At 32.2% G+C, this 16217-nt stretch overlaps 3 protein-coding genes across 3 annotated transcripts in view; 1 reads left to right on the top strand and 2 right to left on the bottom strand.

Moving 5' to 3' along the window:
• Positions 1–16217, top strand: part of LOC127726337 (uncharacterized) — a 57127-nt gene that overhangs the window by 31141 nt on the left and 9769 nt on the right. The window lies entirely within an intron of this gene.
• On the bottom strand, positions 3389–8430 carry LOC127726343 (5-hydroxytryptamine receptor 1A-like). The gene has a single exon (XM_052233703.1). It carries the CDS (start codon positions 6240–6242, stop codon positions 4929–4931), a length of 1314 nt encoding a protein of 437 aa, XP_052089663.1. The 5' UTR covers positions 6243–8430; the 3' UTR covers positions 3389–4928.
• On the bottom strand, positions 12295–16216 carry LOC127726339 (cholecystokinin receptor-like). Its single transcript, XM_052233693.1, has one exon. The coding sequence runs from the start codon at positions 15013–15015 to the stop codon at positions 13582–13584; it is 1434 nt and encodes a 477-aa protein (XP_052089653.1). The 5' UTR covers positions 15016–16216; the 3' UTR covers positions 12295–13581.

Here is a 16217-nt window from a genome sequence, read left to right on the forward strand (position 1 = left end):
TTGACTTTTGTAATCAGTATCTTGGTTTCCCTTTGAAAGGTTCAAATATAATATGTTGCGCTTTTACTTTGCATCAATTCTCCAAATGGAACTTTCTGCCTGGTTGATAAGTTCCGTTGGAACTTTTGAGCTAGTTTGTTAGTTCCGGTTTTGACTAATTTGGCAAAAAGGAACTTTCTAACTAGTTGATATGTTCCGTTGGAACTTTTCAACTAGTCACTTTGTTCCGGTGGAACTTTTAAACCAGAGGAAGAACAAAGTAACTAGTTAATAAGTTCCTCCGGAACTTTTCGGCTAGTTAGTTCTTTCCGTCCGGAACTTTCCAACGTCGGAACAAAAGAGCATTTACAAATATCTATTTATATGCCGCTATTATTGTTGTTGTTACCAATTATGTAAATCAATTGTATCTGATTTTATGCCCTTTATGGGCCCTGTAATTTGGGAAATAAAAAAAAATCTATTCATTGATAAAACGTAATATGGACTGGTCCAGTGTCCAGTTTGCAGGTCATTTAATTTTCTGTACACATTCATGCACGCTCTGATTTAATCAATATACTCGTACGAAAAAGCATGAACAGTTTGAAGGTAATCTAATAATAACTTAATCCAATCAAATTGCATAAGATTCAATAACAATGTCAAGTCCACATCATAATGAGTAATAGAGGTAAACTGGGTAGGGAGAAAATGACAGATATTTCAAGTTAATATTTATGCAATAACGAATTAAAATTTGTCAACCAAAAGTTTTGCTACAATTTCAAAAACATGTCGTTCTGTATGGGTATAGTTTTCGGATCTTTCATTAGCGTATTTAAGGCTATAAAAAGTTTGGGCTTCAAAAGTTCACACAATTATTGACTTTATACAGAAAATTCGTCCTTGTAAAACATTTAATAGTTCACAAATGATACGCGATTTTAAAGTAAAATTATTTCTTAAAACACTGCAAAAAATTTCATTCATATTGATAAAGTGGTATCGTCATAAAGTGCGTTGAAATGACCAGTGGTATAGCAAACATCGAATTCCCTCACAAAATGTTATCACACACTTCAGTGAGGGGAGTCAGTTAAGTTTGTTTATTTTTAGATACTATACAGGTAATCTTTTGACACTACGTATACAACCTGTGTGACCTGTGTAGTGATTTTGATTTTACGATAAATTCATGAATGAACGATAATTTTATGAATGAACATGAGCACCTGACCTCTTTCTTAAACACCTATTAAACATATAAAACCGTATTTAATAAGGAGATAATTCAGTCAAATTTTCAGTACTAAATCAACAACTGAAATGATTCCATTTTTTGATGAAACATCGTACGAACGGAGAATGGAATCGCACGTATAAAAATGCACTTTTTTCCCTTGTAATGACCGCGGATCTATAATTTTTATAGATCGGTTGAAATCCCAAAACTAATTTGCATAATGGAAATTTAGGCGATAGCAATACATCGGAGTGACCTCAAGGTCATCCTCTGTAAAAAAGGATAATTCCTCACTAAAATATTACATGATTTACATGCATACTCACAATCAAGAAACATATCCAATTCCTAACTTTCTTTCTTTCTGTTGTGTCACCTAATATCTAAAACGCTTTTTTAAAAAAAATATTTCCCAAATGATATGAAAGTCCTTACATCACTATAACTAATCCATAAATGACATGCCCAAAAAGGAAGTCATGCGTCAATTATAGACATTGCACTGACAATGAAACCAATTCTTGAATAGATCATTTGAGCCTTGAGCACTTTACAATATTCTAAGTTTGTAAGAAAATGATAATCCCTTACTTCATGATAAGTACTCGCTAACGCTCGTACTTAATCATGAAGAAAGGGATTATCATTCTCTTACATATACGAAGTGCATGACTAATTGCCTCTAGACATCAACCCAACAACATTCAATCAATTCAAAACAATGTTTTTGTCATTTGGGTATTTGGTGTTGATTGAAAATATATGATAATCTCTCTATTAAATTTGGTCATAATGTGTTTAGACTTGGGCCGATTGGCTGCTAATATATTTTATGACACATGTCGAATGTTAAAGATCTTATGTTGACATGGAGATATATTTTATGACACCTGTCTGATGTTAAAGACCTTATGTTGACATGAAGATATATTTTATGACACCTATCTAATGTTAAAGACCTTATTTTGACATGAAGATATATTTTATGACACCTGTCTGATGTTAAAGACCTTATGTTGACATGAAGATATATTTTATGACACCTGTCGAATGTTAAAGACCTTATGTTGACATGAAGATATATTTATGTCACCTGTCTAATGTTAAAGACCTTATGTTGACATGAAGATATATTTTATGACACCTGTCTAATGTTAAAGACCTTATGTTGACATGAAGATATATTTTATGACACCTGTCTAATGTTAAATACCTTATGTTGACATGAAGATATATTTTATGACACTAGTGGAATGTTAAAGACCTTATGTTGACATTAAGATATATTTTATGACACCCGTCGAATGTTAAATACCTTATGTTGACATGAAGATATATTTTATGACACTAGTCGAATGTTAAAGACCTGATGTTGACATGAAGATATATTTTATGACACCTGTCGAATATATATGTTGAATACCCTATGTTGACATGAAGATATATTTTATGACACTTGTCGAATGTTAAAGACCTTATGTTGACATGACGATATATTTTATGACACCTGTCGAATGATAAAGACCTTATGTTGACATGAAGATATATTTTATGACATCTGTCGAATGTTAAAGACCTTATGTTGACATGAAGATATATTTTATGACACCTGTCTAATGTTAAATACCTTATGTTGACCTGAAGATATATTTTATGACACCTGTCGAATATATATGTTAAATACCTTATGTTGACATGAAGATATATTTTATGACACTTGTCGAATGTTTAATACCTTATATTGACCTGAAGATATATTTTATGACACCTGTCGAATATATATGTTAAATACCTTATGTTGACATGAAGATATGTTTTATGACACCTGTCTAATGTTAAATACCTTATGTTGACATGAAGATATATTTTATGACACCTGTCGAATGTTAAATACCTTATGTTGACATGAAGATATATTTTATGACACCTGTCTAATGATAAAGACCTTATGTTGACATGAAGATATATTTTATGACACCTGTCGAATGTTAAAGACCTTATGTTGACATGAAGATATATTTTATGACACCTGTCGAATGTTAAATACCTTATGTTGACCTGAAGATATATTTGTGTCGTTGTGTTGGTGTCTCATTCACATATACCCTATATCTCCTTTAATCTTCACGTTACATTATGTTAAAAAGAACTTAACACAAAGAGTACGAATAACAAGTTTTATTTTCTAATTTGAAGCCACAAAACACACAACACACAAACAATACACAAAACTCACAACAAACAATACAATACAATGTTATCATTACAAAATTAAATACCAAAGAAAACTGGTATATAATATAAAAATAAGGAGGTATGATTGCCAATGAGACAACTATCCAACAGAAACAAAATGCAATTACAGCTTCAAGTTGCTCGTATAGTTACGGAATTACCTACAAGCTCAAGGATAATTTACAAGGAACTTGGGTGGGAAGCGTTGGCTGAAAGAAGAGAGAGAAGAAAAATTCAAATGTTTGATAAAATTAAACAAAATAATGATCCAGAATATTTGAGTAATTTAATTCCACTAACAATCCAAAGTATGACTGTTTATCCACTTCGCCATTTTTTATGCAATGATAACGATATAATACTTCCATTCTGCAGACTCACATTAAAGAATGAATCATACATACTATCAACTATCTGTCGTCTATGAAATAACCTTGATACTTCAACCCGTGAAGCAGATATAATAGGAAAATTTAAATCGAAAATAAAAAAACTTAAATCCCGACAGTTATAAATACTCGTAAACTCAATATTATTCTTACCCAACTTCGATGTTCTTACTCCTTCTTAAATTATGATCTGAATTGCGTTGATCATTTCTAATCCATCTTGCCGCTGCGGTGTGTATCGCAAGGATTCGCATCATTTCATTTTTAAGTGTATATTATATTCAGAAAAAAATGAAGTAAGCTTTCAGAAAATCTTAGCTGGCTTCCAAATAACTGACCATTACATATAGAACTATTAACCTAGGTAAGTTGTCTACTTACTCAGAAGCAAAATGAAAATATCTTCAAACATGTGTTTGATTTATTAGAGGGTCGAATATATTTCTTATTGTTTAATAGTAAAATATGACCACACACACATCTTCATCCTAAGTTGAGCTGTTTTTGTTTTTTGTTTTTTGTTTGTTTGTTTTGTTTTTATTATTTCATTTCGTAGTTGTTTTTTTTTTTGTGTTCTGTTTTTTTTTCTTTCTTCTTTTGCGCCACTTAATTTTCTGTCCAATTTATACAAATGTTGAAATAATATGTAATGTATGCATGCTCTTATACATTGTATGGTTACATATGTTAAATGGTGAAGACTTCACAAGTCCGTTTGACTTGTGTCTTATCAAATTTGTGTTTATGTAAATGAGATATCATGTTTAATATATTCTAAGGTATTAATAAAATTAAGGTATATGATATATGATTGAACTACTCCAAAATAAATTAACGAAAAGTTTCACATACTGTTGTATATTGAAGTTATTGTATAGCTAAAGAAATGACACGAGTAAGATCAAGTCAAGAGGTTCGATATATGGATATTATCATCGATAATTTAAACTAGAATTACAACTTGTTTTGGATGGAAAAGGACTTTTACAGTTTACCTTGTAATTGAAATGGAATAAACATAAAACATTGCAAGCAAAGCACATTTTGAGAGGTTTCTTTTAGTATCTTTTTTAACAAAATCATTTTTTGAAGCATCTTTGATAAAGTCTTTGTAGTCCATTGTAAAATTCGACATCAAGGAAAGCGTAGATAATTGGATTAGCGATGCTGTTGATGATATACGACCGGTAGAACCATACCACAACAATGAGCTCCATCTGAGTAAGACTGTCCCAGAACTCCGGAATAAACCCTTCTAGCATCACGATTGCTCCAACTGGTAAATAACAAACTATAGACACACTGGTTACTACAACAAACATCAAAGAAAACTTGGTCTTAAACCGTTTGTTTCTTTTGTTACGTTTATCATTTCCCTCACGTGTTGTTGACTGAGAAAAAGCTCCCCTTTTTGGAACTGCACACCCCACTGATGATTCTTGTAACTCTGATTTCAGCATGTTCTGTGTACCTAAACCTCTATCAGACTTGATGTGCCTCTGCAATGCTTCATCGTTATGATGATTCATATCTGTTGATGGAAAGTTGATGTCTTCTTGGCTACTTGAGTTATTCTTTTTCCCGCAATTATCTGCAGAGGTATCGTCTTTTTTTTCATTTGTTTTCTTATCGGATGTACTTCCCGAAGACCCAATAGACGATGTGTTGAATTGCATTTTTTTCTTTTGTGACTGAGATTTGAAATGCCCAAATATTGTACAACCAATTCTGCCATAGAAAAAAACTAGACATGTGCACGTCATTTGCATGATAATTCCGAACACAATGGAGTGTGCAACCGCCACCGGGTAAACATCTTCACGTTTAAGTCTGCCACATCGTTGACCACCTGACCTTCCTTCAACAGAAAACTCATTTATACCGTATGTCAATGTAAATGGTATTGCCATACATATCCCAAGGATGGCAGAAATACCAATCATGATTCGACGCTGCAATAAGTTGAGTTGGTACTTGCGACATATCAATAAATATCGTTGGAATGCAATGCACAGGAAAAGGAAAAGACATAATGATGCACTGCTTGCAATTGAAAACAGGATGACTTTACACAGGCTATTACTGGTAAAACTCGATTGTAGGGAATTCCATATTGTACAAGTGATAGAACCAACAATCGTCGCCAAAATATCTGCCGCAGCTAAAACTGGAATAAAGTATCGTTCTGTAGACGTGTCTTTCATTTCCAATTTATACACAGCCACAACAATTGCATTCCCTATTACTCCTATAACCATGCAGACAGCTAAAAACACGCTGTTACCAATCAAGTACGTCTCAACAGTTTTTGGCCAGTCTTGTTGGTAGTTTGTTGCATTAGACTGCAGATCTTCTGTGACATTTTCAATAGCTTTGATGATAGAAGTGTTCATTTTTATACCACATGTATAACCAATATATAAGTCTGTCCTGTAAAATAAATTAAGAAAAGACTGGCTATACAAATTATCAAATATATGTATTAAGGGACAATTAGTTGAAATCAAACTTTGGCTATAACTCTTATCTGCTTTTAATTTATCACGAACATTAGATTATGTCAAAGACACAAATAAAATAGTTATAAAATGTAATAAGGTAATGTAAAAATATATAAAATAATTATATAATATGATAAATTTTAAAGTTTTATATACACATTTTACCTTCGGACGTCTTAAATAAACCTAATCACGTTTATAGTCTGTTAGCCCCTTGAGAAGAAATGTTGTCGTTTGCTCTTAATATATCCCTTGCATCCTTTACGTCAGAGAAAGGTGACACTCCAATTAATGAGTAATTTCATTATTGAATTTGATATATGATAGTTTTACCTTCACAATGAAGGGAACTGTCGAGAATATAGGATATTAATTACGATAATACACTAATTATAAAACCCAAGATGATAACGGAAGTATAGATTTTAGATAACCTCATATAAGCTTGTTATCAAACAGTTATAACAGATATTAATGTAGCAGTATAATAAAAAAACATATATGAGGCACTTACCAATGAAATGGATTTCCAACATGCTTACCAATAAAACAAAAAAATAACGAAAAGAAAAAAAATAAAAATAAAAATTCCAGCTGCTGTATTTTTTTGGTAAAATTTGTTCTGACAGGAAAAAAACCTCCTTCTGTTGTCTCTGGTGATAGTTGTTCAATTTACAATCATATCACATCCCTTTATTTTCATATAAAGGGAACACATGTAGAAGAGATGTACTGAGCATTTATATGACTATTAATTGAATATGCTATCAATGTCTTGAACAAATATTGTTAAATAGGTAAAGCGGGTAAAGTAGGACACTTGCATCGTTACGTTACACGAATCGCCACTTAAAACATTAATAAAGATATTGGTCGGTGCACTTTGCAGGAACGTCGTAAGATACGAAAATTCCATTGTTTTGATAAGCGCAAAATTAAAATACTGCCTTTGCAGTTTAATAACATGAATTCAAACCACTCTTCTTTATCCACCGAGAAGCGCTGGGGATATCATTATACATTCTTCTATGCTTTCCTTAACCAGTTAGTCTAATAGCCCTCAACTAAAGGTATACACAGTGGAATCGTTATCGTGATGTAACTCTTCCACACTAAAGAATTATATTGTCCGATCAGAATGGTAACATTAAATGTGAAATCCATTGTAGGATGAGTTTCGCCCTCTATGCACATTAAATTATCCTTATAACTACTCCCTTCAGACTCCGTATGTGGCCAATTGCCAGGCAAAATGTCTGTTCCCTATCGTACATACATGCATTTTCAAGTGACAGTTCAAATTTCCTGACCTCCATTCATTCGACCTACCTATATTATTCATTGTTAATTTGTTATCGTTCTGAATATACATGAACTATTTGCCAAAGACCTTCAACGAGTAATTATTAAACAAAAATCTACAACAAATCCATAAGGATTGCAACTTTGGTTATGCATCCTTGGTAATTCTCTATTTATTTCTACCTTTCTGTATGCATTATAATATATAAAATTGCATGTGCGAGACTACAAAGGTAAAACAGTTAATAACTAACCAGTACTAGATCATATTTAACTCACAACTATAAAACTCATTTAACTGACCAAATAAAAGGATTAAAACTATTTTGGATAATATCATATTATACCAGTTGTAATTAAAGCAATATTCAAGATCTGCAACATTGAAATTTTTGTGTAGAGTTTCCAATGTTAAACTGAAATAATTATCTAAATCAAGGAAAGGACAGTTATTACCGTAAATTATATTTGATTTATTTAAAGCAAGTTCCTTTGGGTAAATTTCGGCAGTATATTTAGAAAATTCTTGATAACGGAAAAATATCATTAAGATAACGGTAAAAGAGGGACGAAAGATACCAGAGGGACAGTCAAACTCATAGATCGAAAACAAACTGACAACGCCATGGCCAAAAATAAAAAGACAAACAGACAAATGATAGTACAGATGACACAACATAGAAAACCAAAGACTAAGCAACACGAACCCCACCAAAAACTGGGGGTGATCTCAGGTGCTTCGGAAGGGTAAGCAGATCCTGCTCCACATGTGGCACCCGTCGTGTAAGTGATGTTGAATTTATCAATAACATGCAATTTAGACGGGTCTTTACTGAGTTTTGTCATAAACTGTGATTCATAACAGTACAAGAACAAGTCTGCTATTAATAGGGCGCAATTGGTGCCCATAGGAGTACCTACAACCTGTCGATAAACCGTTTTGCCGAATCATACATTAATATTATCAAGAAGATAATTTACATCTTCAATCATCTCATCACACCTCCAGTACATTGTAAGTATATCCAGCATATTTACCTTTCTCATTAAGAAGAAGGCTTTGAATAAGTTGCAGTAAATATATTTGCAATCAGATTTATCAAACGACCATTTAATTAAATAGGAAAACTTTTGTTTGATATACTGATTGTGTGGAAGGATAGTGTTAATAGTTTAAAAGTCAAAACTATCAACAGAATCAAAGGGAGCGTCAAAAGCACGTAATTTATCTAACTTAGAAACACTCTAAAATTAGTTAATTCCTATTTAATCAAATGGTCGTGTGATTATGAACTCTTTTTTATAACTATATTGCTAAGTAATAATGTGGTTATGGTAAGACATTTTCTAATAACAAGTGAAATGGGGGAATAGGGTGTTATTTGCACAGCTTAAAATCAAAGTACATACAAATAGTTGATGAATTTCAGCTTAAATGTTTTGTGAACTACACCTGCATATTGTCTCCTTGATATATTCTTAAAGCCTTAGGCACGTGGAGACGTTTTGTTACAACGTGATAATGGGAAAACTGAAATTTTGACATTTGTCATAGATCCAGTTCACTGTTCGTCATCTATGAATTTCATGAAAATAGATATCGCTAATTCCGATATCACTTTATGCTTATTTTGATTAAATTTCAAATGTTTCATTTTTGTTCAATACGATTCAGTACATGAAATATTTTCAATTCATATAGGGATAACATCACGAAAACCAAATTTTAAAAACATATATATATATTTTGTAACAGCGACCTGGACCTTTGGCCTATTGAATCCAAAAATCATCAATCATAACTAAAAGCATCAGCAAGAACATATTGCTGACTGATAACATTTTTTTAAATTAATTATATAGACCTTTAATATTAGGAATATAATATACATTATATCACTGCTTTCGGATACAAAATTTTTGTTTTATTCTTGCGTTTTCAAATTTGAATTACAATACATTTTCCCTTTGCCATAGCAATATATAATTGCAAACATGTCATCATACATAAAGACATTTTTTATGATAAGAAAAGTTACTTTATTTTGTATTCGTATTTTTTATCCATTTCCATGACTGTCTAGTATGAAGCCCAGTGCTTATTGAAATGACCTCTTAAGTTTCATGTGATTAATCTCCATTTATGAAGTAGTATGTGAGGGACTCCGCGCACAAGTGCCTTCATTTTCACTGACTAGGCTTCTATATTTTTATTCAAATTTATATACTTTTATCATTATAGGAACATAAAAGACGACACTTAATTTAGAATGCAAAGTTAATCTGTGCTCGCTACTTCAGAAAGCTAACAAAGATAGTCACAGTTGTTGGTAGAAAACTTCCGCTCAAATAAAGAAAATCAGAAACAACACTCCTTCCATGTTTCATGAGATTTGATTGAAATAGTTGATATTTATTTCCTGATGAAGGGGAGATAACACAACCCCAACTTTGATACTTCGTCCTTTACAATTTAAACATTATACATGAACGTCAGTTATAGATATATATGAACTGTGTCTAATACGTTATAGGTATTTCGTCTAATTAAACAAATGGCTTTTTTTCATTTTTTCTTCTTCGACCGGTAAAAATATGTTTATGTTGACAATGATTTGTTAATTGTCGAAACATGCTTAATTTTTAACATAGATCGTTGACACGGTTCCATAGAACATAAGGAGGGGTTACAGTAATATCTATAGACTAAACCAGCTCAATCAATGCAACAGCAAAAGCTAAATTCACTAGACTGTCCAATGAAAAACAGTATAGATTTTAAATAGCATCAGATATAGCATCTTACTTTAAACAATTGTACATTATATATAAAATTTTTGGCCGTCAACCTGCTTTACATTTTTTTCTTTAGTCACATGCAATTGCTAGTCCATATTTGAAAGAGTATTATTCATTTTACCTCCGTATATTTAACATCTGTTGTAGAAGCACTAAACAATTGCATATTTTTCAAATTTATATTTTGATCGGACAGTCATAGCCCTAAGGATATACATTATTATTATATTATATATGAAAACGCTAAATGGAGTAAACAATAATTAAGAATAAATTCTAAATATAATGAAGCTTATATTGTAATGAAAAAGTGGTGTTTTAAAACGATTCTGTCAGGCATTTGTCTCTGAAAAAAACCCTATATACGATATATTAAGGTTTATTATTATTTTTTTCTTTTTTTTTCTTCTTTTTTTTTGACTATGATAATTGATTTATTGGTCTAAAGCTTTTTTTTCTCTCAGACAAATGCCTGTGTATTCGAAACAAAACTAGTAGACAAGTTACCAATTTGATTGAAATACAGACCATTTGTATACGCTTCGGTTACAAGGATCTGACAACACTCTGTTCTTATTTCTCTTATAGATACCTAAAGGGATCCTCTGGTTTTGTAGTAACGATATCCGCCTTAAAAATCATTTGCTCATGTTATATTTACTAAAACAGAAATAAGAACGGAGTGTTGTCAGGTTCTTGTAAGCATACGTCAACAAGAATATATTTCATTCCAGGACGAAAAGAGGCGTGCTTCTGACACAAAAACTGCCCCAACAGGGTTATGAGGTAAAACTACGAAAATCGACACTTTAAAAGATTTACAGTCACAATCACGAATATTTTTTCCGATACGATGTGCATGTGTCTCATCTCATTAGTGATGTGTTTTCGCGGCCTTATATCTGTAGATACCAGAACTTAATTCCTATTGTGACAATTTTACTGAGTGTGGTATCATTAATGGCTTGTGATGCAAACACACCAAGATACGCCCTTTACCCTTTTGATGAACTCGATTTCGCATGGACCTGATTGGATTTCATGCGATTTCTCCAGTATTCGTTTTTAACTTTATTTCTCGACGGTAGTTTCTAAATTCACGATAGTTGAACAATTGTTAACGTCTATTGTCTCTAATTCAGAGCCTATCATATTGGAAGGGGGTTTACCTATACATGTTTATTTTAAGCATATTGTGTTTTTGGGTGCTTCGTATTCTTTATCTCATTTATTCATAATTTTCAAAATAAAACCAAAGTCTGATGATCTCCCATCCAAGATATTATTCACCTAATCAGGTGGCAGAGTTTGGGGCGACATAATATGTATGTATCATTTTCTAGGATCTCTGTTCTAATGAAAAATTGTCAGGCTGAAATGTAACTGCAAGCTCCAGTACAAGTATCATGTAATAACACTACAAAGTAAATGACACATTAATTAAAGAAAACGGTTGAAAAAAAAACGGACTTGCTACCGTGTTAACGAAAAAGATATTTGAATAAGCATATAATTCCTGGGCGATGTCTGAATTGTTTAAATAAAAGTCTCCGTGAAAATGACTGACTGTACATTAGACATCTGCCAATAGCTGAGGACTATCTGTTGATTTTAATATGTCTTTTGTTTATTTGTGGCGTTAGGTTGCTGGCCTATTGATGTATACCTAAGATTTATGTTTATTGGTATAACTGAAAGGCACTAAAATATCTGTATGTTACACAGAAGGGGGTGTAATATGATTGCTGTAAGGGCTCCTCTATTCAGATAAGAGGAGATAAATTCTCTTTTACGAATGAAAGTATCTGTATATATATATATATTTGATATAACAACAAAAATCTCAGATTTCTATTTTTAATTAATAACAATAAAAAAAGAAAATGCTATAGATAGACAAGTACATCGGGGTAAAAAAAAATCCAAAATTTCAAAATAACACGCTTATTATGCATACTTGGATACAATGTATGGATATTGTGTTGGGTGGTAAATATAGATTCAACCACTACTAGTATATCGAGTGTCATTCGATATTTCTCCATTCGAGACAGTTATATTTTCATAAAACGCAAGGATTGCCGACCTTTTTAAATATTTAATATTTAACTGTTGAGGGTGGATAACTATCGTATTGGACGAGTTTCAGTGGTGGAAACTGATTCTCTAATGATTTTATAGAAAAACAAAGGATATGGGGTATCCATCCATGACACAAAATCAGTACATGCACAGCCAAATAAAAACACACACACAAAAAAATAGACTACATGTAGACACACTCTATATTTCAATGATCTGCAAAAAGATGTGTTCCTTCTATGTGACGTCATCTGGCATGCTCCCCATTTTGTAATTTGACCGAGGAAGAACTGAGATCAAACGAACCACACGTTGATTACAAAAAAAAAATTTTAAAAATCAACCGGTCGGGAAAAGTATGAATCGGTTATGTATTAGAGAAGCAATAACAAAGACTCGACCAGCATCAAAATACGTGAAAATATCTCAAATATGTGAGCAAAAAGTTATAACAAATTTATTATAAGTATTATACAAATCCTGGATGTACTGATATCTTCATACAAATGTCATAAAACTTCATTAGGTGTTTAAGGGGGTACCAAACACTTTGACCAAAATAGATTTGGCTCGTTTAATTTTCATGAAAATTTGACAAAATATTTACTTTTACCTGTTGACAAAAATATAAAAATTTCAAGAAATTTGAACCACACAATTTACAGGAATAGGTTTCATTGGATACATAACAGTTTGACAAACACTAATTTTGATAATGGAGAAGCTTGATTTCTTTTTTCTAATAGTATGTAATTAAAACGTTCAGTTGATTTTAAAGAGTTAAGTCCCTTAGGTGTTCTGTACCCCATTAAGTTTATGTATTTTTGTCATATAGCTCTTCAACGGTTTCGGTACTTATACATCCTCGGATTTCAAATGTTTGGCTTTGAGCGTTCCTGATGAAGGTAAATCCAGAAAAGCGCTTCGGACGCATGAAATTATTAAACGTGTTGTTTTCAATTTTTTACAGCTAGTAATTAGGGATGATTTGAACTGATGATAGGTAAGACGTTTTTCCAAATTTTCCTAACAAGTGACACTTTAATTTTCACATCATGCCGCAGCATCTGTTAAAAAGTTTTTTTGTTGCATTACGAAATTCAATATCCATAAAGGCATAAATCAGCGGGTTTGAAATATTGTTTATGATAAATGTGCGATACAACCAAATCACTATAGTAACCTGTGATTTTGATAGTTTTTCCCAGAAGTCTGGATAAAATCCCTCCAAGGTTAAAATAGTTGAAACAGGAATGAAACATATTAAAAACACTGTTGTAACTGTCATAAACATGAACGAGAACTTGTTCATTAGACGTCTGCTCCGCTTCCGTTTCCGGTGTTTCTTCTTCGTCTGCTTTGATATGGTTTTTGTATCCGGTCTTGTAGTTGAAAGAGAGTCTAAAGATACGTCTGACATTGGGCATGTGATTTGAAGCGAGTCAATAGATTGATCGTCCGTAATAACTCCATTATCGACTGTTAGGAAGTCTACCTTCATAGATTTATTTCTAATCTTTTGAAATCTGACTAAGTCAACATCTGGAAACGCAATGTTCTGTAATCCTTTTGCCTTCAGATTTTTGTCGGATATCATTTCGTGTAACGATGATTTTCTGACATGGCTTTTGTTAGTATCTCCAAATGTTTGGAACGTAAGATTGTTACCAGTCTCACTGTTTACAGATTGTGTATGCTCCTCGTAGGATTCCTCACTTTTACTCGGTTTGGAATTTGTTGGAGTTGGATCTTTCGGATATTGTGCACGTGCATGCTTGAACTGATGGATTTTAAAGTGATGGTAAATTGCATATCCAATTTTCCCATATAGAAATATGAAGGATAAATACACAAGAAAAATAAATGAAGATACAACAATTCCGTAAAGGGCGCCAATTATTTTGTTACCGTATTTTAATTTACTACAGTGCGATGTTATCACTAGTCCATTTTTCTTGAAGTGTACAATTCCGTATGTTAAACAGAGCGGTATAGTTAAACATACTGCACACACTAAACATATAAAAATCATAATGCGCCTGCATCGTAAACTCAAAGTACGCTTCCGGCATATTTTCAAATATCTTTGAACTGCAATGCAGAGCAATAAGAAAATAGACATGTATGTTGTGTTTCCCATGAAATAGTACACTATTTTACATAGAGCTACATTTGTAAAGTTTGTTTGATGGTAGTTCCAGACTATTCCAAGTGAGGAGCTCACAACACACGCGATAAGATCTGCTAGTGCCAGCACTGGTATGAAATATCTCTCTTCTGATGCCTTGTTCATATGAAATTTGTAAACTAAAATGACTATAGTGTTTCCAACTAGACCTATTATAATGTACAGCGACAGTGTTACTAAATCTGGAACCGTATCTCTCTGCCAGTCGAAGATATCATAGAAAGGAATAGCTGTAGAATTATGTGTCATGTTAAGTCGGTATATATAATTATAATATTGAAAGAGAATTAACATTTCAATATATAAACAACACGTTTCCTCGACATAATGATATTAAAGGTGCCTATAGGATACTGTAAAAATAGTAAACCGATAACAGAAACATAAATGTAATTAAATTAAACAAGTGTTTAAAAAATAGAGTCAAAATCAAAGCTAGATATTTAAAGAGTCCCATTCCAGGTATATCTTTGTCTAATGCATTCTATGATAATATTTAGGATAATTATCCCTCTAAATGCCTCTGATTTCCTGAGACAATATGAGACATAGTGCATGCTTTGTTTATTTTTTTAATAATTTATTTACAAACAGGAAAGAATATACAACTGAAATAGGAAAAGTAAACGCCAGTACATATTGAAAGGTTTTCCGGTAGTCACTTTCAATTTTGTGTAAAATATACGAGATAATATAAACATTGAATAAACACTATGGAGCAGGACATGAATTACAAATATTAATGCCAATGAGCATGTTAAAGAGTACACGATGTTTGTCGTCCGTATCCTTCAGTGACATTTGGGGTGATGAACTACGTCTGTCCACTGCTCACCTGATTTCATTAAAATACTACTATAATTATAATCAAAATGTATCATGCTATTGTTAAATTCTTATATTATTTCAAGGTTTTGAAGAATAACATCATTGGTATACTTTGTTGCAGGTTTAAACTGAACATCGCAGTGTTTATATTTCCCTCGTATAGATCAATTCATTTACACAGGAATGTAAAACACCAGACCTAAACATATTGAGTCTACAAACAGGCATGTAAAACACCAGCCTAAACATATCGAGTCTACAAACAGGCATGTAAAACACCAGACTAAACATATCGAGTCTACAAACAGGCATGTAAAACACCAGACTAAACATATCAAGTCTACAAACTAACACATTATTCTATCGTTCAAACTATAAGTGCATATATGACAAATACAATCTCCATGAACTGATGAAGACAGTTTATCTGAAATTTATTTCAAATAAGCCGTCTTTATTTTCGCCAATATAAATCAAAAAACAAAACGATATATATATTAAATAAATAATTCGTCTCAAAAGCCCAATAATGTTGGATCTGCTAATTTTTTGTTCTTCCCTCAGCGGGATTCTAACCCTTGCTTCTGTGACACTGAAGACAGGGTACCGAGAGGGAACATTGCATATGTCTATTTATCGTATTTCTATAAAGTCGCAATGTTTCTTTT

This window comes from Mytilus californianus, unplaced genomic scaffold (genome assembly GCF_021869535.1).
Source record: "Mytilus californianus isolate M0D057914Y unplaced genomic scaffold, xbMytCali1.0.p SCAF_17, whole genome shotgun sequence".
NCBI lineage: Eukaryota > Metazoa > Mollusca > Bivalvia > Mytilida > Mytilidae > Mytilus > Mytilus californianus.